A 24015-nucleotide genomic window follows, 5' to 3' on the forward strand; every position below is an offset into this window, starting at 1 on the left:
TTAAATTGCAATGCTCCCACGGCCCTCAGTGTACACTAAAACAACATAAAGATAAAAAGCTAAAAATAAAATAAAAGTCTAAAGCGGGTGCAATAGGTGTCCTGGAGGGAGGGAAAAGAAACACCTACGATCCTCTCCACTGCTCTCACTTCTCGTTTTATCAGCATGTGTAGCTTCCACAAACAGGAAGGGACACAGTGTAAACGTGAAGGGGTGTGTTGTCAAGTTATATTACTTGTTAAGGCAAATATCTAATCAGCAACAGCTCAAGATGGAAGAAAGGTGATTTAAGTGACTTTGGTCTTGTTCGTGCCACACAACAGAGGAGAATGGCCAGACTTGTTCAAGCTGATAAACAAGCAACAGCATCTCAAATAACTACTCATTTCAACCAAGGTATGTGGAAGAGCTTAACACTACGCACACTACACATACTGAAGTTTAAACACCACACAGGGTGCCACTCCAGTCAACTTGGAACAGGAAATACCCTGGTCTTGATTTCTGCTTCAACATTCAGATAGTAGGCTCAAAATCTGGTGTAAACAACATAGAAATGTGCATTTGGACATGGGCAGGATCCCTTAGTAACAAAAGAGCATTGTTTTAATGCCACAACCTACCTGCAAAATGGTACTGACCATGTCCATCCCTTTACGATCAGTGTACCCATCTTCTGATGGTTGTTTCCAGAATCATCTCAAACTGAACATGACAGTCACCAGATCAGGCCAACAGAGCACCTTTGGGGTTTAGTGAAACATCATAAAGTGAGCCTTCCTTTCACTACGACGTTTTCTCTGAAGCACTCCTTTTCTCCAACTTTGCTTTTGGCTAAACTAGTGGCATTTAAGAGCATAAAAGAAGAACTTTATGCATGTTCTCATTACTAGGATATGTATTTATGTTGGTGTTTGGGCATATGGAAAATTGCATAATGATATTATGCCATTACCTGATGATTACTTAATACTGCATCTTAGAATTGTAATGGAAGCCCATTATGCAGGTTAGTTGTTGTTAGTTGTAAAGAAACGTGGGCCAAGAAAAAACTTCGTACAGGATCTGATTGCACAACAGTCACCATTTATGGACAAACAGAAAATAGCAGAAGCAACTAAAAAGCAAAAACTGAAGTTGGAAAGATTCCAAATTTTGGGAATTGTAACATTGTTTAATGTCATTGTGAGTCATTTATTTGCAAAGCACGTTTTTTCCACAGTCATTCAATCTTGTCCTGAAAGAAAAATTGTTTTTTCCCTCATGTTTTTTGCTGTAGCTATACGTGGTCCTCATCACAACCTGGTCTCTGTTCTCGTTTCTTCTGCAAAGGATTTCCCACAGACAGTGATGGCTTTAAACTCCTCTGAGATCTCCAGCAGGGTCTTGCCTTTAGTCTCAGGCAAAAGGAAGAAGGTATAAAGACTACCCAGCATGCAGGCAGAGGCAAACAGCACAAATAAGTACGAGCTGAGAGCATCCTGGGAAAGAAACGACATTCATAATTTCAGCACAACATATAGATCCCTGTGGGTGTTATAGTGTAATGCGCTGCTTATTTTCAGTTTGGTCGTACGTACAATGAGGAATGGAAAGACCAGGCCCATCACTGCAAACATAAACCACCGCTGCAGCCCTGTGAGGACGAGTGATGCCATTCGATTAGACTGAATGAAGAGCTCACTGTTGAGCGTTGGTGTGGCTCCTCCTGTGAGAATCAGAGAAAGAACAGGGAATTGACCTTGTTATCTTTGCATATAGACACGTTTTCCATAACCGCTACAGGTGTGATGTACTGGATACTAAAAACGTTAAGCTACATATGTATAAGTGCTTTACCCTTACCAGGTCCTCCACAAAAGAACACGATGAAGACAACCATCAAACTCACAGTAATGTATGGAACCCAGTAGCTGGAATCCTGTGTGAAAGACAGTTTTCAATGCATATATTTGATTTTGCATCAGATTAATTTCTATATTTCTGCCTTTTATCATCACAGCAGTGATAGCTTATACACATTTTCCCCTTTATGAAACAGGTCATCTTCAGTCATATTGGCAATATTGTTACTAGTGTACTTTCCAGTGAAGGCTACACAGACAGTTGTTGTCCCAACCGTCACAGACATGTACACCTCCAGATGCAGGAAGAGGCCTACCTGTATCATGAAGGACCCCACTCACCAAGCACACACACTCTTTGTCCTGCTCCCCTCAGGCAGGAGGCTGAGGAGCATTAAATGCAAAATACTAGACAGAGAAACAGCTTCATTCCAGAAGCTGTGAGACTTCTCAATGCATAAATGGACAAGAACTGTTATACTACTGATACTTTACTGACACCATCACTTTATTAATGCTGGTCATCATGCCCTCTTGCTGCTAAAATATTTATACCTATATTTCTATATTTACACTCCATACTGGTACTCAGGTTGTTGCACTCTACTTATATTGTATTATTTCATTACTTGCTATTTGTTAATTTCTTCGTTATTCTGTTTCTTTTCCCTTCTATGGATAACCGGGACCGTGTGTACGTAATTTCATTCCACCTCATGTAAACGTGTTGCAAATGAAAAGAAAACTTCCTTGATCCTTGATCTTGACGAGTAGAAACGGTGTCATCTGTGATTTTCCAGTCTTTAGGTTTTGTTTATGTGCCTCTCCTGTGTTCCGTGTTATGCCCACTCTGTGCCTTCCTGTGCCAACGTTTCAGGTCTCTGTGTTCATGTATTTCCTGTTTTACTTTGAAAGTCCGTGTTTTATGTCAGTGGATTCTGTTTTGCTTCCTCCCTGTCTCATCACTTCTAATTAGGTTCAGCTGTATCTCCCTCCTATTCAATTTAATTCAATTCAATTTTTTTTATATTGCACCAAATTACAACAACAGTCAACTCAAGGAACATCCTGTTTGCATTTCCATCGTTACCTTGTGTGTATTTATTGTGTGTACTTCCCTTTGTCCCTTGTTGGTCCGTCTGCTTGTTTTCTTCCATGTTGCTTCTGTATTTCTTCCGTCAGCTTTACCCGCGTTTCCTGGTCTCTCTTTTCTGGCCTGTGGTTTCCACCCTCAGGTTATATGTTTATGCATAGTTTTTCCCAGTTTAGGTTTTGCTTAGTTTTCTCTGTTCCACCTGTTTGTAGTTTTTGTTCAGCTGTCCATAAAGGCTCGTTTTTTGTTATCATCCACCCTCGTCTCCGTTTGCCTGCACTTGGGTCCTCAGTCTCTTCACACACCTGACATATTCAATCTGTCCTTGGCCCACGCTGTGGTACCGGCCTGCTTCAAATCCACCTCCATCGTCCCGATACCTAAAAACTCCAACCCATCTTGCCTCAATGATTACCGCCCAGTAGCACTCACCCCCATCATCACTAAGTGCTTAGAGCGACTGGTCCTAGCACACTTCAAATCCTGTCTCCCCCCCACCCTGGACCCCCACCAATTCGCATACCGCCGGAACAGGAGCACAGAGGATGCAGTCTCCATCGCAATGCACTCTGTCCTCTCACACCTGGACAACAACAACACCTACGCCAGAATGCTGTTTATAGACTTCAGTTCAGCATTCAATACAATCCACCCCTCACAACTCATCAGGAAACTGACAGACCTGGGTATCAGTTCCCTCATCTGCAAATGGTTACTGGACTTCCTGACCAACCGCCCCCAACATGTCCGGCTGGATAACCGCTGCTCATCTACCATCACAATGAACACTGGTGTACCACAAGGCTGTGTGATGAGCCCTTTCCTCTACTCCCTCTTCACCCACGACTGCAGACCTGCCGATGGTTCCAACACCATCATTAAGTTTGCAGATGACACCACGGTGATTGGCCTCATCAGTGACAACAATGAGGCCGCCTACAGGGAGGAGGTGGATCGTCTGGCTGAGTGGTGCGACAGAAACAACCTGCTGCTTAACACCGAGAAGACCAAGGAGCTCATCGTGGACTACAGGAGGAATGCTGACCCACATCCACCCATCCACATTAAGGGGACGGCTGTGGAGCGTGTGAGCAGCTTCAAGTTCCTGGGAGTCCACATCTCTGAGGATCTCACCTGGACGACCAACTGCTCCAAGCTGGTCAAGAAGGCTCACCAGCGCCTCTTCTTCTTGAGGACTCTGAGGAAGAACCACCTGTCCTCAGACATCCTGGTGAACTTCTATCGCTGCACCATCGAGAGCATCCTGACCAACTGTATAACAGTCTGGTACGGGAACTGCTCTGCCTCGGACCGGAAGGCGTTGCAGAGGGTCGTGAAAACTGCCCAGCGCATCGCCGGAGCACCACTTCCTGCCATAAAAGACATCTACAGGAAGCGGTGTCTGAAAAGGGCTGGGAAAATCATCAAAGACCCCAGTCACCCATCACATGGACTCTTCACCCTCCTGCCCTCTGGGAGGCGCCACAGGAGCCTCCGGACTAAGACCACCAGGTACCGGAACAGCTTCTTCCCCACAGCTGTCAGACTCCTGAACTCTGCCTCCTGACATCTGACCCACGTTAAACTCATGGACTGAACATACACACACCCACAATGGACAACTGTACCCTCAAACACAATAATAACATGGACTGAACCACCACTCACAACCACTAGTACTTTATATAGCCTCTGTAGAAATTATCCACATATCTCACTTATCTTAACTGCACTACTGTATAGCTCTGTGTAAATAATCATTCTGTACATTCGATAATCTTTAATCCTACAGCTGTTTACAACTTGCATAGTTCCCATTTCTGTATAGCTGTATATCTCAGATTCTGTAAAGTTATTTATTTCATATTCTGTATAGTTTTTCATATTTATATCCTGTTCATATCCTGTACATAGCTTGTACTCACTACAGCCTGTACATACTTATAGTTATAGAATATTCACAACATACTTCATACCGTGTACATTATAACATACCATAATAGACCCATTTCTGTAATATACTCACATATCTATATTATTGCTAATATATATTGTAATATATCTATATCACTAAAGCACTTCTGGATGGATGCAAACTGCATTTCGTTGCCCTGTACCTGTGCATGTGCAATGACAATAAAGTTGAATTCTATTCTATTCTATTTGTTGTCTTTAACAAATCAACTGTTTTTGTTTTGCTTTCTTTACATTGCTTTTACTTTTATTAATATTATGTTGCCCACCACTGGTAATGGTTTACCTTCAGGTTGAGTGTGACAGTGACAAAAATCCAGCAAGCAGACATGACACCGTAACCGCCGAACAGCAATGGTCTTCTCCCTGTGAGGTCAATGAGAAGACCCTGAAATTGAGGAAGGGAGAAAATAATGACAGACTTGTCATAAGAAGATTGTCTCTAATAGTAGAAATGAAAGGATGTATACACTTAAAATGCTCATTTACACAGATGAGCTCAGGCACAGACTGAGTGTTTGCTTACACAGGTGAGCGAGGTGAGAATTTCAGCCACTCCAAGACCGAGAGTGATATAGCGGATCTTCTTCTTTGGTATACCTGCCTCCAGGAAGATGTCATAAGTAAAGGTACTAATCTGGGAAGAAAAGAGGCACTATTAGGCTATAAACAGTCAGCATGAAATCTGATTTATATTTTAGTCTATTCTGTTGATAGAAACTTGATATGGAAGGAACAATGAAGTCTCATATATACAGATATCAATAGATATATTGATCTGTAGTTATACAGATATGTCATGTATGCATGTGCGTGAACCTCCAAAAGTCACAAAATTGTTGTAATGTTGTATCATTCTGCAATTTAGCAATCCTATATCATATATCATATTGTATCATATGGTATTATACTAATACTATATGGTATTGTTCATACTGTAGACATGCCCGACAGCTGGTTGCAACAGTAGATGGTGGAGATGGTGATGACCTGCCATCGGACAGTCCTGTCTCTCAGCAGCTGCAGAAGGCTCACTGGTGGGGCTGCTTCAATGGCTGCCTGCTCAGTCAACATCTCATCCATTTCTTGTTGGTAGTCACCTTGGCCCCACAGACTCTGGAGAGCTGAAACCAGAAAATCCCAAATCACGGAGGGGATAAGAACTGAAAAATGTGCAACTTTGCTCAAATACAAAACACGCAGGGACTGATTGACTTGTAATTTCACAAGACTATCATTTATCTTTAACTAGTATGTGTTTGTAGAACATTTTCATAAACATCTGGGGTCGTGTTTGATACATAAACTGCGCAAAGCTACTAACCTTTTTTGCATGCCTTATCATCACCTTTCTCTATGAGTAAATATCTTGGCGTCTCAGGAAAAAAAGGCAACATCACAATCTGAACAAAGGAGAAAAGTGCAGCGACACTAAGGAGAATGTCCCACGTGTCCTCGCGGCCAAGGATCTCGCTGAAAAATCAAAATGAAATGTTGTGTTTAATTTGTAATCTATTGTCATAATATGCTGCAGTAGCTTTTGACAATGGGTTAAAGCCCATTTTTCTTTTTCATATCAACTTCAGGTGCTTACCTCAACCCAAACGCCCGTCCAGACACTTTCCCGAGTGACGTAAAAGTGGCTGAGGTCAGAGTCACTATCCCTCTTATCTTTCTGGGTGAAATCTCCCCAAGATATATTAAGTGAGTGTTCATTCCCAAGCCTGCAGGTCACATAAAGCAAGCATGGTGAGTATAGGTGGTGTAAACATATTAATAAGGAGGTTGTAGAATATGGCAACTTACCTGCTGAGTAACCAAACAGAAATCTTGCCACAATGATCATTTCGAAAGAGTTGACATTTTTACTTGTCAGCATGAATCCTGCTGCAAGAACAGCAATGAAGCTGTTGCAGATCATTGCCTTTTTTCTGAAGAAGGAAAGCTCATGACTTCAGGTCTCCGTAGGCTATACAGCTTGGTACAACATCTGTCTTCATACTCACCTTCCCAGCAAGTCTGAGATAAATTTGACACTGATGGCACCGAAGAGTCCCCCGACAGCAAACATGGAAACAATAAGAGACCAGATCATTGTGACCGTCTGCGGATGTGGAGGCTCTCCGTATCTGTCATACCAGCTGCTGTTGATGAAGCGCTGGATGTACTGTGGAGATAGATCTAAACTGTTATTAAATGTGATCCAGATAATCGAGACAGAATGGAGAAGAAATGATAAAGGCGACGTGTCTCACCGGCGAAGGAGAACTCAGTCCAGTGATATGGAAGCCGACCTGAAAGCTTCCTCCTAATCCCAAAACAAGGATGAGGAATAGAGCGTTGCCATGGGTCTGAAGTAAAGGAGAGAAATCCGATGAATCACTTTTATAAATGTGTTTACTATCACCTGTAAAGATGCTGCCTATATTTTTAAAGTCACAGTCAAACTTTTGGAGAATGGGTATTAACAAAGATTTCAAACATGTTTAACCCTTGTATGGTGTTCGGGTCTGTGAGACCCGTGTTCAGTTTTTTTCAAAAGAAAAATTAAACAATTAATTATTTTTTCACGTGTAAATGTGTTGTGTCTTTCCACTCACTCCACTTGATTATAACTGATTTATTTATAACATTTTATATAAAAGAAAAACGAGAAGCACATTAATTCATAAATGTGATCTAACAAAGGTAAAGGGAAAAAATTAACCATGTTTGCTGTTCATATGTCTTGTAATTGGGATGAAGTAAACATCTGTTGAGTAATTTAACATAAAATTGTTTGATAGTGTTAATTTGGAAAGCCAAAACTCTAGCGGGTCCACCAGACCCATGAACACTGGCTGAGTAACAAAAATACGAACACCACACAAGGGTTAAATGAGTGAGAAAATCTAGATTTTAAAATTGGATTTACTGATTTTTTTTTAAACACAAGTTGTGAATAAAACAAAGATTAGATTAGACTTAAGTTTACCCTGTCTGATTCATAAACTGTAACTGTTTCATTTCTAGCTGTGTCTGAAAGTTCACAGAAAAACAATAATAATCACCTTTTTTGAATCTTTTCATGATCACACTTCAGTCATAGATTGTAATCATGTAAATTTGAGCTCAGTGTCATGTTAGCTGTACCAGCGAAATGGTTTAATAACTGAGAGAGTAGTGTGACTCAGCTGAAACTGTGGTTTAGATAACTCCCCTGAGTTCAGGAACTAAAAATAAGCCACTCTGATTTTGTAAAAAATAAATAAATACAATTTAAAAAGAAAATTATCAGCATTATGCATAAAATTAGACATGTGCAATGTGACAGATTTGTCACGAAACATTTTAACAGAAACGTGAAAAGAATATTTAAATTATATTTAAAATCCACATGTACATATTTACAATACATGTACCTACAATACATTAATGGCGCAAATATAGGAAAAATCTTACCAGCTGCTGAAACAAAGTTTCCATTCTCTTGATACACGGACCTTAACAGCACATATGTCCTAACAGTGGGGACACAGTTCAGTGTTTCACCCTGCTTATTATTAACTTTTCAGAAATAAAGTAACTTGGTGTCATCACAAGGACATTATCAGTACATATTTGTACACAACACTGGTGCTGCATATGTTTTTATAAGTGATTCGTCCTATTGCCAGTAGCTTGATTTATGTTTTTCTCTCTGTTCCTGTTTCTTCTTATTCTTCTTATTTAAATCACGTGGAAAGATAAACTCTATTATTATCAGGCCAGCAGAGTTTAGACGTAGACTAAGAACTGTGGCTGTCTATGAACATTTGAAAAAGGAATACACTCAATAAATTAATTAATTCTTAATTCTCATTTAAACTTGCAAAAAAACAAACAAACTCCCCAAAAAAGCCATCAGTGCAATCCAGCTATTATGCAATATAGTATCATGGCTCCAGCAATAAGTCATCCAATACTTTTCTCAGTCCAATGAGGCACAAATGATTGAAAGATGCACCACAAAGTCTTACATAATGTTCAAACATGTTTTGTTCTGTTGGTCACTGTTACGTCCCTCTGCAGCCCCTAATCTCTTCAGTGGGTTCAGCTAGTGATGGGACGTTCTGTATCGAGGCTTCGGAGCGTGTGTCGAGTAATGGAGGGGGCGTTTCCGCGAAGCGCGTATCGAGGCTTGCTTCATTTATGGGAGGAGCTGAAAATGATGACGTCCGAAGCCTCGCTGCCCGGCTGTACCACGTGACTGGTTCATGAAGTGGTTCGAACTTTGCCACGAGATATGACAGCGATATAAACCCCTCAGACTTCATTCAAAAATGTGGGTGTTTGATGGAGAGTTGCGGTTAGTGAGAGTTTGGAGACCGTTTGGAGGTTTATGAGAGTGAGGAGAGAAAGTCAGGAGAGAATGGAGCCAGCTAAGAAGAGGAGGATGTCCTCCCCTGTGTGGGAACATTTTGATCTTATTCCTCCCAACAAGGTATGTAAATTTCTACAGAAGATGTATTTTCATGATACTGATGGTGCAATACAATTTATGTTGAGCTGTCTTGACTTTTGTACAAGGTGAAGTGTTTGCTATGTGCCAGGGGGCTGGGATATAACAACAACACCTCATCCATGCTTAGGCGCTACAGAGCTTTGCATGAGAATAGGGGGAACACTAATTGTGGAGCAAGACCAGGTGAGCCATCAAATGCCATGATAATATAGCATGCCGTAATGTTACTAAATGATATAACAATATTATACAACTGTTATAAGTTACGTATGTGATATTTATATTTGTGCTTTATCTTTATTGTCTTTCCTCAGGAGAACAATCTCAAATAGATGAAGACCTGGTCAGCATGGTGATTGAGGACTCCCAGCCATTTAGCATTGTGGAGGACAAAGGATTCAAAAGATTTGTTAAATCATTAAATCCTAGCTATGTTCTCCCCACTAAAAAGGTCATAAAAGCAGTGAAAATTTAGTTTTTACAGAATAAAATGTGAACAGGCAGGACTGAGGCTCAAAGCCTCAGTGTGTAGCTGTCCATACCTCAACGTTACAAAAGCACAACCACTGTCCACACCCCAACCACACCTCACCTCACAGTAAATGATCATTTCCATTTCAAGCATTTCCAAATAATCATTTCCCATACTGCCACTATAAATATACACAGTATACTGCCATCACTACAATATACATGTTTTACACACTCCTTTTGTTGTTGACATTTACAGGCTGTGTGCAAAATGCCACACTCTTCAAATTCATGCCAGCTATTATTTTTACGTCCAGTAGGTGTCCTGCTAGAGCAAATGAAGCTTCATGAAGCTTCGCGTTGGGGTGAACCAATTGGATGAAAAGCTTCAGTGCTTCATGGGGCTTCATCTGCCCATCACTAGGTTCAGCTGTTGCTAATTGACCACACCTAGTCAGGTGTGGATAAAAGGATACCTGTGATGCCGTGATTTTGTTTCCACGGTTTTCTTTAGACATGTCAATTTGTGGCAAACTTGCTATCAGGCTTGGCTGGGTTTGTACACCTCAGAGTATATATAATATAACCTCAAAGGGACTATTTTGTTAAAAAAGAAACTTCAGCTGCTTTGACAATAGGAGACAATTAGGATAAAAGTAGTTTGTTTGTTTGTTTTTTTTGAAGAAAGAAGAGCCATATACAGCAACAGCTCTTGGTGTTATGGCAGTGTGTTAAGTGCAGCAAGCATAATAGCATCCAGACTATTTTGTCCTTTTCTTATATGTTTTGTCCTTTTTTTCTGTTTCTGATTGAAGACAGTGATCAGATTGTTTTCACACGTGGCTCTGCTGCCACCAACAGATCAAGAATTGAGGCATTTTTATGCATGATACTTTTGACCACATGCTTTATAACCAAGATGGACATGACCTCCTGGTCTGAAAAAAAAAACCTTCCTTTGGTCGCAATTTATAGAAGTCTATTATAAAACACCAACCTCATTTTGGCTGCTCCCTTATTCACAAGTGGTCGCCACAGTTAGTAGCTCCCCATACTTAATTTGGCAGATTTGAATGATGGATGCCCTTCCTGACACAACCCTAGGTATATTTGTCTTATTCTGGGGTTAGATTGGGGATCTTTCGTCTGTTGGTCAAATGTGTAAGTTGTTAAAATGTCAATTATGGTTCCATGTTGAGTAAAATACATGATAAAACAGGATATGCTCCAGGGTTTGTGATCGACATGTTGCTATTCATACTGTATGTCTGTGATTTTTCTAAACTTTATATGCCACGTAAAGATCAAGAGAAACTTATTCATGCATTCATCACTTCAAGACTAGATTATTGTAACTCTCTTTACTTGGGCCTCCAATCTTCCCTCCTTCATCGATTGCAGTTGGTCCAAAATGCTGCAGCATGTCTCTTAACTGGCACTAGAAGGTATGAATCTAATTGTTTACTTATAAAATCCTAAATAATATGGCACCTGATTACTTTGGGGATCTCCTCTGTCTGTTCGCCTAAGAAAGCACTAAGATCATCGGGTCAACTGCTCTTAGTGCAACCTAGGTCTCGGCTGAAGACCAGAGGACACCGTGCCTGTGCTGCCGCACCCAAATTATGGAATAATCTTCCTCTTGACATTCGGGCATCAGATTCTATTCAATCTTTTAAATCATGTCTAAAAACGTACGTGTTTAACCTGGCATTCAAGGCGAATTAGTGTAATTTTCATCTGGCTCTGCATTTATATTATGTAATTACTTTATATCTGTAATTTAGATTTTATATTGTGATTTTATCTGTATCATGGTTTTACTGGAAAGCACTTTAGTGTACTTTGGTCTTTAAATGTGCGATACAAATAAATTTGATATGATATGATATGAGATCCCGTTTCAAGAAATGAGGCTTCATGATTGAAGGATTTATATTAATTAATTAATTACTTAATTTATTTGTTTTTACATTAGACATTCTTTTAGTCCCTGAATCAGCCCAGGTTAAACAAATAGCTCTTTCTGTATTACTGATCTACTACATCACATGCACATTTATTACACTAATTCATTAAAAATAAATAATTAAAACTGGAAATGAAAAACACATAATTTATTCAATGCTATAAATGAAATGAATTGACATTTAATGAATGTATTATATAGTTAATAAAATAATTATTTCCATTTTTTATTAATTAATAACACATTAGATGGATTATTTGATGACATATTTATTGAATTCATTTTGGCACTCGTGGCTCTCCATACTTATTAGTTTACAGCCATAAGGACTTTTATTGATTTGGATGCATCCTTCTTCCTTTGGTTCCTTTTAGCTTTAGTGAGAAGTTTTAAGAACAACACAGGTTGTGATGTCCGTTTATATGATGTGACCTCCATAATGGATTTTGTTAATAGTCCTAATAAAAATCTAACATGTCACAATGTTTTGTGACTCTTCATCAGAACCTGAAGCTGTTTAAAACCAGTGGTGAATCTGCCCGACTGAGCTAATTTCCCTAAATATTTTATGTGACTGATATTAAATTTGGCGGCCACTGATCCATTGACATTGTCATTAAAAAAAAATTACAGATGAATTAGCTAACACAGCAACAACCAAAAGCACAGAGCGAGCAACTACTCTTTTTAACATGATATGTTGATTTTATTATTATTAGTATTTCTAACCCGTTTTGAACAGAAAAAAATCAGAATAACCTTCTACACATTTTATTGGGCAAGATTTCATTTTTTATTCATACATTTTCATCACTGTCCTTGTTCTTATTATTGCAGGCAGAGCAAATCAAATTGAATTCCTGGCCTGTGAGTTTTCCTCACCTCCGTTGGGCTCTTTGAGTGGCTGTGTATGGCTGGTTATGATGATGTACATAACAAGTGTCTTCTTCCTTATCACAAACCAACAGCTGCTAGCAGCCACGGGGTCTTCATTAGCTGTTAATAACACTCTGCCCACAGTTCAGCACTCTGGTGGTCCACGTTGTGATTGGCAGTATCCTGGCTGGGCTGATCATTCTGAAACGATACCATGCTGTGCTTTGATAACAACGAGGGAGGAGTAATTAAACAACTAATTGGAGCAATCTTTGTTAACATTTCTTACTTGCAGAGCTATTTTGAAATATTCACGTCAGCAGGTGGCGATATTAGCTTTCTGCTGGGAGGCAGTAACTCGACGGAGCATGCACACCAACCCAGTGCAGTTACTGTAGCCCAGAGCAATCAGGACAAATGAACTAAATCTGGTTTTCATAGATGCTTAAATTGAGGTAAATAAAGGCTTTACATATCTATTATCATTTATTGTCATTATAGTTAATTAGTAAATAAATATTTCAGACATTTTTGACCCATTGATCAGAGAGAATTCACTGTTCATCAGCACATGTCAAATTCTCCACTTGCAACTGTTTCCTCTGTGTCTGATTGTTTCTGAGATGTGTGGAGTTCAAAACGTAGCTTGGCCACTTAGCGATACAGTGTGCCTCTTTTGATGTTTTGACCGTGGTGTTTTTGCCTATAACTTCATTGAAATTCAAAATGGTTAATTCACATACATCCGTCTTATTCATATTACGTATCTAATGGGGAAAAAAGAAGAGAAAGCTTTTCATGGTTTACACTTAAGCATTAACTATTAAGTAAATCCTCCTCCAGCAGAGCAACAATGCAAATTGAAGAAGGGGTGAAATGAGGGCCATCGTTCAGCCATCACTCTGCCTGGCAACACTGAGCTCACAGACAGTACTGCAAGTCAGAGTAGAGTGAACACAGCTGCATGTGTTACAGATTAAATGAATCATTGTCTTATAAGTCTCAAGATTTTGGGACAAGCTGGTTTCTCCAGGTTTGTTCTGTCTGAGTCATGTGGGTAGATTTATTAACCTCCTAGGACCCTCCGTCCACATATGTGGACATCGCATTCTTGGTTATTTAGAACCAAATCCTCAATTTTGCTCTACAAGGGCCTGATATCCACTTACGAGGACATTATACTGCTACTGTTCTATTGAAATTTTAAACGAATATCCTCATTTGTGGCTCTCATTTATCTTAGAAACAAATATTGGGCAAAAAAAAAAAATCCGGTACTTCTTTGTTTTTACATTCATCGGGCCCCAATCAGCCCAAATATCAAAGAGAAATTAAAAATGCATGCCGTGGAAGAGTTCGGGTCGTAGGAGGTTAAATGACACAATGCTTTTTAGTGCATGGCCTGAACAAAAAACATTCCACCTGATTAAACTGACCATTGTGTGTGAAGATTATCTACTTTTTCTAAGTGGAAGAGAATGAGGAGCGGATGACAGGGGAATTAGCAGGTCATACCGATACCAGTCTCTCGCTTTACCGAAGGACAGCTTCAGTTCGTGTTAACAAAACCTGCTCAACAACTGTGTACAAGAAGCTTTTCACTTTACAAATAGTGTCAGACTGCAGTTGTAACACTTGCTTGCTCTGTCCTTGCAATAAGGTCATTAACAATAAAAAAACCCCCACATAGTTTGTTGTTCATAGTCAAGCACATTGATGGACTTTTAATGTGCAGTAATCGACTTTCTTTTAATGCATACAATGGCAGTGAATGTATTGCATAGTGGAAAATATGGGAAATTTTGATGGATGTTGTGTCTGCATTAATTAAATGAAAAATGTATTTCTATTTAACGTTTATTCAACTTATTTTTATATTTGCTAATCTAATGTCATTGTATTTTTCTTTTATAATGATGATAAAGAACCCTGAATCTTGTATCCAGTTTACACCTGAGGTCGTCCAGATCGGCCATTTCTGCGATAAAATCTGCAATGTCGGCAGAGACTTGCCACCAGACTACACATTTAGAGGATAGTTTAAAAAGCACATTTTGCGGTGAACCACTCTGGACTGCCTTCCCCTTCATGGTCTCGTCCCACTGGTGGAGCGAGCTCATCAGCTAGTATTTATTTCGCCAACTGCCATTTACATGCAGTGCGTAGAAAGCGGCAGTGTTTGTCTGAAAAGGGGCTTTCCTAGCTCCAAGACCACCTATGCTTCAGATACAGCTGAAGGCCTAATCAGTCTATCCATCATCTGGGCTAAACAGAGACAGAAAAAGATGTGGGTAATAGGAAAATGAAGAGAGAAAGGGCAGTGAAGAGATGAACACAAGCATTGAGCTTAAATTGTGTTGATGCAGGATGCATTAAGTGTTGCTTTCAGAGGGAACTTCCTACAGGTGGCATGCAGATGGGATCCCTCCTGGGAATTATGCTTCTTAATGAGTCACAGTGGTGAAAACGGGTAGAGTGAGCCGATACCATGAACTCATTGGCAGTGCAGCACTAAAATACCCAGCATGCTGTTCTCCATTATGGCGGGGTTCCCCTCCGAGCTGTTGGATCTGCAGATTAATCCAAACCTGGCAGCATTTCACTGCGCCACGTGTCATACTAAGCAAACACTGAAAATGAAAGATTATTTTGTCTCACTGTGGCTGAATGACAACAATAAGGCCTAATGACGGCCCCCACAGAGGCCTTTTATGGGCTCTAATTAATAATACAGTGCGTGTCATGAGTCCTATTTACAGCGCTCTTTAAAAACTTGCCGTCAAGTCTATTAGCACAAGGAATTAGTTTGAGAAGTGAAGGCAATCCGGGTATAAAGTCTTGACCAGCCACACTTGAAGCCAGTGGAAAGGACAAAGGTCACACAGCCTTAAGTGGGTGAGAATGAAGTCTGAGATTAGCGGGTTTAGTCAAGGTCTACAAGTCTAATGCTGGCCTGTGACACTTTGGAGCTCCTTAAATTAGAGGAGCAAGGAACTTGTTGGAGATAATTCAATTTGGGTGTGGTAGCCATGTTTTCTTGGTGAGTAGAGCAGAGAAAAGACAGATGGACAGCAGGGTTACTGTCACATGATATTAGCACATCCACTTTGTGAGAGAAGTGACCCTGTCACACAGGAGAGTGAGGCTAAACAGAAACGACTGCGAGAGTCATAGATCAGGGTAGAAATGTGCTGTAGAATAATCATAGAAAAGACATCAGCAGTGGCCTCCCCCACCATCGCGACGGTCTCTCACACTATATTGCTAAAACCACTAATAAATGCCCAGGGGAACAGGAGTCCACAGAGCACTGATGTGGTGTCCAGACTCACTAAATCCTAATTCTGAGTATTACAACACACCACAGGCCAACCCAAAAAGTCCTAACTAATCCAGAGCTGTGGCATGAAGGGGACAGGCAGGTGGTTTTAATGTGGCTGATCTGTTTAAAAGCTACTACGGTCTCAGAATACGGGGATTCACAATCCACTGGACAAGAAAAAAAACTTCCCGAACAACATAACAAATCTTCTAAACTTGAAGATCTGCCACGGGTGATTTTCAGTCACTTGAGAAAGTGATTTTTGGCACAGTGATAACTGTATTTATGCATTCTTTCCACACTAATTGAACACACATGATAGAGCTGTAGGAGAGTAGCTGGCTGGTAAGGCCTCAGTCAGACTTGTCACGCGTCTTCTATTCAGCAAGGCCAGTGAACATGTGTGCGTATGTGTATATGCGTTGGAGTTTGTATCTACTTGCGTGCCAGCGATAGCGAGCTGGTTGCGTGTGCATGTGCGATAGCACGTTGACATTCTTCATTTGTAAATAACTGAATCAAGCTATTTTAGTTTGCTCAGAGTGCAGCTGTAATTTGCAGCCATTCTGCTCTCAAGGACCGGTAATTACAGCTTTTAGAGTCTCCTAAAACAAGTCCAACTGTTTCAACCCATGACAGCCATGCATCTGAGCCTTCACACACACACACACACACACACACACGCGCGCGCGCACGTCTGGCTGTTAATGAAACTGTTGCATTTTCTAAATGAAGTGGCTTTCAAGGCACAAATACAACATGAGGACTACTAGGATGCATGTATTACAAGGGCTTTTTTTTATTCTTGTTAAACCTTTATCGAGCATTTTGTAAATTTACTGTGTGGCAGACAAAAAAAAGAAGAGTAGAGCTGGGATTAGACAGAAATTTGTACTCCTTTTCAAACAGGGCATTTGTAGCCCCAGATGTTATTAATCCAAGTTTGTATGTAATAACTGAAATGTACACCTGCTCAAACAAAATAAGAGGGTAAATAGAAATGCTTTTCATCCACATGATCTGGAGAACATTATTGTTCAACACTGACAATGTCAGTCATGATCACGAAACGATTAAACCTCTTCTTCCTGACACCTAGTTCGACTATCACCAGACTGTAACTTCTTTGTACAGCGAAGACACCTAACCGCTCATGGCTCTAAATTACACGCTTGGCTGACAATATGACTGTCACAACTGGAAGCATCCAAACCACTCGAGGATTATCTCCCCACCATCCGCTATCTTGAATACGGCACAGCGCGGGAAGCATATGGCTGCAATCTGTGGCACCCTTCAGTGTACGGCTTCCATTTGCTTTTAATTAAACACTTGGAGACTCCACACACACACACACACACACACACACACACACACACACACACACACACACACACACACACACAGGGGTGAGGGACTAATAAAGAAACAAACTAATATGGGCAAGCGGTGATGATGTAAGGGAAGCTCGTGTTTCAAGAGCAATAATATTCACGTTATTGAAGGCAGACCAAAGACTGTGACTCTCACTGTATGTCTCAGTACCTTTTAAGTAAACGGATTTGAGTGACAGACACCCCATTGATATACAGTCTGCAACATGAAAGCTTAAAGTCCACATTTACTGGCCAGGCCATCAGCAGCAGTCAGACATAATGTGACTCATATTTTTGCAGCTGGCTTTGCGGTATAATGACAGACTAATTCAGATCCATTCCTTCCCGTCAATGAGTTATCTGCACATCCCCAAGTAAACATGAAAGCTGGGCTACACGCCTTAGTGGCTGAGTTCAGGTGAGGCAAACATACTAATGTGACCATTATGCCAACAACATTAGAGCTTCAATGGCTCCAAGTCAGGAGACTGGCATTTGCACACCTTGTTCCAAGTGTGTATGTGTGTGTGTGAGGGGAGGGGTGGGGTGGGGTGGGATTATGGGGCTAGCAGCAGTAATCCCCAGACCACATGGACATTATCAGTCCAATTTACAGTATGACTTTGCTTAACACTTTCCAATACCACCTGCTCTACTGTACAAATAATTAACCTTTCTGTGCATGTCTTGTTGTTTCTATTACCATTTTAAATCTTTTCTCTTTAGTCAGAGTATTCAAAAAGTAAAATACTTTTGACATTGCAGATTTGTTTTGAATTTAAGTGGACTTAAGATGAAATAAAAACTGTCAGAGCATCCATCAAGATGTTGCCAGGAAATCTAACGAACAGGTTTTCAAGCATGGCTGAAGAATCTTACTTGGCTTGAGTCAGCAAGTTTCCCTCCTTAGTACCATTTCTCTGGAGGTGGCCACAGTTGGAGGGGGGGTGTAATTGGAAGTCCCCCCGTAGTGCTCATTAGCAAGCAAATATACATCATCTGATATGTCCTCCAAATTGCTCATTTCATGTAGCACATTGTGTTCCTCTGCTTGGTAATTCATGAGGTATGGCACTAGTTACCTTAACAAAGTACAAAAACAAACACAAAGTAAAGTAAAATCCATCCATCTTCTTCCATTTATCCAATTTAGAGTGGAAGGGGGCTTATTCCAGTTGCCATAGGCCAAGAGGCAAGGTAACCCTAGGCTGATCTGTCTCTGTGTGCTCTCTAACTGAAAACCATTCACAAGCCCACAATCTCTGGGTCTTCAGCCAGCTATAAGAAGAATTTAGCTTAGTATTCTTACTACAAACATCATGGCAAAAATGAGGAGACACAGAAAGAGGAAGGCAAAGGGAATGATACAAAGCATGAGGGTGTAAAGAGTATATTGTGGACTGGCTTTCAGTTGGTAAGAGAGCTTTACACAGGATGTACGATGGATGTCGAGTTGGCCTTGCCTTTGGATTAGTAAAATATTAGCCAGTGAACCATATCTCGCGTTGTCGCAGTTGTTTGATGTTCGGCTGCTAGTGATCGCTTACCGTATTTTCACGACCATAAGGCGCACTTAAAAGTCTTAGATTTTCTTCAAAAAGTGCGGCGCGCCCTATAGCGCGGTGCGCCCTATGTGTTGTAAGGAGGACGTAGTAGAGAACACCATGAGAACGTTAAAGGGTGAAGTGTGGGCGTTGATCGTATATACCGGGACAATCGCACATACCTGTATAAAAGAACAGGTATGTGCATTATGCAGGACATCGTTGTTTTAACAACCCTGAAAATGGCAAAGAGACACGCTTATGAAGCACAGTTTAAACTGAAGGCCATCAGCTACGCGGAGGAACATGGAAATCGAGCAGCGGCGAGAGAATTTAAGATTAACGAATCGATGGTTCGCAAATGGAGGAAGCTGGAAAACAAGCTCTGGCAGGTCAAGAAAACGCAGCTGAGTTTCCGCGGACATAAGGCGAGGTGGCTCGAGTTGGAGGAAAGACTCGAGCGGTGGATCATCGAGCAAAGAGCGAGCGGGAGAAGCGTTTCGACGGTCACCATTTGGCTAAAAGCAGTTTCACTTTCACTTTTTATGAAACTGTGCCATTTTTCCATCCGGACCAGGACTACGGTAGCGCAGCAACTTCCAGCGGATTATAAGGAAAAGCTGGCCATCTTCCGCTTCTACTGCAGCAAACACATCGGCGACAAAAACATCCAGCCCAGCCACATCACAAACATGGACGAGGTCCCGCTCACTTTTGACATCCCGGTGAGTCACACTGTGGAGAAGAAGGGGACCAGCACGGTAGCGATACGCACAACGGGGTATGAAAAGTCTTCTTTTACTGTTGTGCTTGGCTGCCATGCTAATGGACAGAAACTGCCGCCTATGGTGATTTTTAAGAGAAAGACTTTGCCTAAAGAGAAGTTTCCAGCAGAAATCATCATTAAGGCAAATGAAAAGGGCTGGATGGATGAGGAAATGATGAAAGACTGGCTGAGGGAGGTGTATGTAAGGAGACCAGGTGGTTTTTTCCACGCATCACCATCGCTGTTGATCTGTGACTCTATGCGTGCCCATCTCACAGCCGATGTGAAAAAACTTGTGAAGCAAATGAACTGTGAGCTTGCTGTCATTCCGGGAGGCCTGACAAAGGAACTCCAACCGCTGGACATCGGTGTGAACCGCCCGTTCAAAGTAAGGCTGCGAGCGAGCGGCCTGGGAGCGATGGATGACCGATGGAGACCACAGTTTCACCAAGAGTGGAAGGCAGCGCCGGGCGAGTTACGCCACAATTTGCCAATGGATTGTAGATGCTTGGGCTAACATGTCTGCTGGCACTGTTGTTCGAGCTTTCGCAAAAGCCGGCATCATTTCCGAGGAGCCGCACGGCACGGAAAGTGACTCTGACGGTGAAGACCAGGGCTGCCCAATCCCAGTCCTCGAGAGCTACCGTCCTGCAGCTTTTAGATGCATCCCTACTCCAACACAGCTGAATCAAATGAATGGCTTGTTATCAGGCCTTTGCCAAACACGATGGCATGCTGAAGAGGTAATCAAACCATTTGATTCAGCTGTGTTGGAGTAGGGATGCATCTAAAAGCTGCAGGACGGTAGCTCTCGAGGACCGGGATTGGGCACCCCTGGTGAAGACAGTGAACCTGGCATGTTCAGTGGCGTGTCTAGAAAATTTTTGTTGGGGGGGCCAGGTAGGGGCACAGATTTGGAGAAGGGTGGCAGATTTAATTGGCAGATAATGTTTAAAAAAAAAATTCTACCAACCCTTAACCATAATTCAATAATCCTATAAACCTAATAACCAAATGCACTTTTAACTCTTATTAGAATGAGATTTTAACCACTACGGTGCAAAGTTTTTAGATACTGCGTTGATAAAGTACAAGAGATACAATCAGTGCTTTGTCAGTGTTTACTCAGCATTCAAGGACAGCAATATTTGCATAGTATTTTTACTGATATATAGTGCACATATGTTTTGGGCAAAAACATTTTTGAAAATTAAAATACGAACATTTGTAACAAACAATTGACAAATTAGCCAATGCCAATGCAAAACTTTATCTGCCTGTTAAAAAAAGAAGATAATCTTCTCACAAACTGGTGTTTGATTTTGAAACAGGAAAAAAGTGGGGAAACAACTGAAAAGACTAACATTTGAATGAAACCTGAAAGCAAGTAAATACTTTCTATGCTGCCTTATTGTAAACTTTGGTAATATTGATAAAGAACAACACTGGCTGATGATGAAATACAGTCAGCTGGCATGGTGACACTGCCAGTATTAACCTGCAGGGCTGGACTGGGACAAAAAAATTGGGCATTTTTACTACAGACCGACCCACCAGGTAGTAAAGCCATAAAGACTTTGACTGAAAACAAACCCTGTTGTGACAGTGATGTACAGTCTTGTTGGTATATGTATGATTTCTATACATTTTACGTCAGATAAAAACTTTGGTTGTAAGATTTAGATAATTATTTAATAAAAACTAGGTATTTTAAATGAGAATAAGAAAGAAAAGTATTTCTTTGTGCCCACCTTTCCCTGTTAATGCCCTACCTGGCCCCCTGGCAAAACTTTGCTAGACCCGCCCCTGCACAGTTACCAGCTGTCAGCTACATAAAAAAGGATCCTGGTGTTATTTGTCTCTCAGAAACAGTTCATAACTTCCCTTCAACTCATTCATGTGACCTAAAAGGTAAACCTGTTTCTCCATCACCTGTTCAGCTCTGATGATTCAGTAAGGACATCTCCTGGTTTCATCTTCATGTTTCCCTCTCACCACATATCCAAACCGACATCATGACCAGCAGCTTTACAGCTGTGGCTCCAGCAAACATCAGCTGATACTAGAAATTAATATTAAATACATTCTAACAACAGCTGATCAAGCTTAAACGTGCTGCTGTTGTTTAGCGCAACATCTGCTGGTTTCCTCTTTCTGGCGCAAAGTGGGCGATAAACAAGAGAGAAAAGCCGATCAGCTGATCATTGATCAGTTTAATGATTGAAGTAGCAACAGGAGAGGCAGGGGGAGAGAATGAGAGGAGAAGAAGCAGCTGTGCAGCATAAAGACAGAATAAATCCAGCTTTGTGTCTTTTTTCCATTCTAGCTAAAGTCCGGGACAAACTGCGTCCCTTCTCAGCTCAATACGAAACGTGTAATATTTTCTCTGAATGAGGGACCATTCCATTTTTTTAAGGAGCCGTTGGCAACTCTACTAACTAACCTTATGAATAAAATAAAGTTCACTATCAGTAACATCATAGCACCCACCCAGCTGTATAAAAACTCCGTCAAACTGGCTAGAACGCAGTATGAGTTATTGCAACTGACAGTAAAAAGTCAGCAACATGAAAATAAACTCCACCTAAACTTGGTTTATATCTGACCCAGATAGACTGCAGGTCATAACTTCTTACCTGAAGTTCAGTTCACCTGACACTCGGACTGGCGGCTGCCTCGGGGCTCTCCTCCTGCCTCCCCTTCCCTCATCCACCTGTTGCCTCTGTGGAAGCCCCGTCATAGCCACCACCAAACAACGGAGTTATTTCTACACATCGACCTGCATCTGGCCAATCCACCACCTCTCATTGTTCATGCCATTACAAAAAAAATAAAAAATAAGTCACCGGGCCCGATGGCCAGTCCAGCTATGTTAACCTGCAACCAAATCTGCAGCTCCATACAGCAATGTTACGACTTAGATTATATCTTATAACTCATAACTCTTATGTTAGCTGCCCTCAGTAGCATACTGTCTGAAATATTCCACGGCTGCAATAATTCTTTAAGTGTTATTTTTTTTCCTTGGTATTCTAATTTCACCGAAGTTTACTAAACTCAACAAACTTGATATTACTTACCGGGACATTTATTCTGTCCTCATTTTCCTTCACCGAAAAATTGTTTCCTGCAGTGCCATCTTTCGCGCTTGGCTCTCCTACCTTTGCTAACGTGATGCGCATAGCGCAGAAGCGATGCTGCATCCACTTACACTCGGATATCTGAGCGTCACCGTGAAAACATAATCGGATATTTGATTGAATTTTATTGTTTTGCCTTTGGGGTGGCACCTGGGGTGGCCAGTCTGGTTTGGGGGGTGGCCTGTGCCCCCCCCAGGCCACCCCGCTGGACACGCCATTGGGCATGTTTGATGGAGATTTAGCGCAGCTGTTCAATTCAGACACAGAGGATGAGGACTTCGATGGGTTTGATTGATGATAAAAATGTGAGTACCAAACTTTGTTTTGCTCCTGCTTTATTTTTAAATACGCACACTTGTATGCTTGTGTGTTGTTGATGATGACGATTACCGGCAATAGAAATGTGAGTAAGGTACCGAATTCAGGTTTGCTCCCGCTTTATTTTTAAATACGCATACGGTACTTGTATGCGCCCTATGGTCCAGTGCGCCTTATGTGTGTGTTAAATACAGTAAGGGCACACATAACTGAGACTGCGCCTTTTAGCACAGTGTGCCTTATGGTCGTGAAAATACGGTACTAGCCAAGTTTTTAATCCTGAGCTAAATTAGCCCATTTCAACAAGTGCCTTTGATGATGCTAGCAGACTTGCTACATTGGTACACCTGGTACATCTGCTCCTGTTGGCTATCTTGTAGAGCCGTACCTTGGCTTCTAAAGATGTGTTTGCTATCAACTTGCACTGCTGTCCTTCATGTCCTTCAACATGGTAAACTTTGAATAATGTTTTATTGGCTATAATGTTAAACTATTTCAGTATGTTCTGATGTTAATAAGACACCAGGGAATGATTGGCCCTAGAAATGGCCCACATGTGCAGCTTTCTTTTGGGCTCTGAATCAGGGCGAGTCGGGCTGCCTCAACATGGCCACAGGTTCACATAATATGGGCCAGATGTCAGGTGCATTGTGACATTTGGGCCATATTTGCCCCTGAATGAGACGCAGATGTTGTATGTATTCCAAATTAGACACAAGTGTGTCTGGTTGAGACTGAATATGCAGCTCACCCTCACAGAAATGTAATTAAATGTCAGTGTCTTAGGCATCATGAAAACCAGCTTTTAATTTGGCCAATTTCAGGAACAACAATGTCTC

The 24015-nt window shown here is 41.2% G+C and overlaps 1 protein-coding gene across 4 annotated transcripts; it reads right to left on the reverse strand.

Moving 5' to 3' along the window:
- Window positions 1-897: 897 nt before the first annotated feature.
- LOC309706814 (solute carrier family 2, facilitated glucose transporter member 9-like) lies at window positions 898-23860 on the reverse strand (the record flags this gene model as incomplete). 4 transcript variants are annotated; one of them, XM_082533697.1, is made up of 13 exons in its annotated part: window positions 898-1481; window positions 1581-1708; window positions 1846-1921; window positions 5198-5299; window positions 5438-5548; window positions 5848-6035; window positions 6236-6384; window positions 6506-6635; window positions 6718-6842; window positions 6918-7078; window positions 7167-7262; window positions 8353-8411; window positions 8910-9430. In XM_082533697.1, the coding sequence occupies 12 exons, from the start codon at window positions 8374-8376 to the stop codon at window positions 1296-1298; spliced, it is 1476 nt and encodes a 491-aa protein (XP_082389823.1). In that variant the 3' UTR covers window positions 898-1295. The 4 variants fall into 4 exon arrangements, with proteins under 4 accessions (XP_082389823.1, XP_082389820.1, XP_082389821.1 ...); XM_082533694.1 differs by lacking the exons at window positions 8353-8411; window positions 8910-9430 and adding an exon at window positions 22799-23860; XM_082533695.1 differs by lacking the exons at window positions 8353-8411; window positions 8910-9430 and adding an exon at window positions 22799-23083 and having other exon boundaries at window positions 5902-6035.
- Window positions 23861-24015: the final 155 nt, after the last annotated feature.

The sequence above is a fragment of the Aulonocara stuartgranti genome (genome assembly GCF_965226115.1).
Source record: "Aulonocara stuartgranti genome assembly, chromosome: 5".
Classification (NCBI taxonomy): domain Eukaryota; kingdom Metazoa; phylum Chordata; class Actinopteri; order Cichliformes; family Cichlidae; genus Aulonocara; species Aulonocara stuartgranti.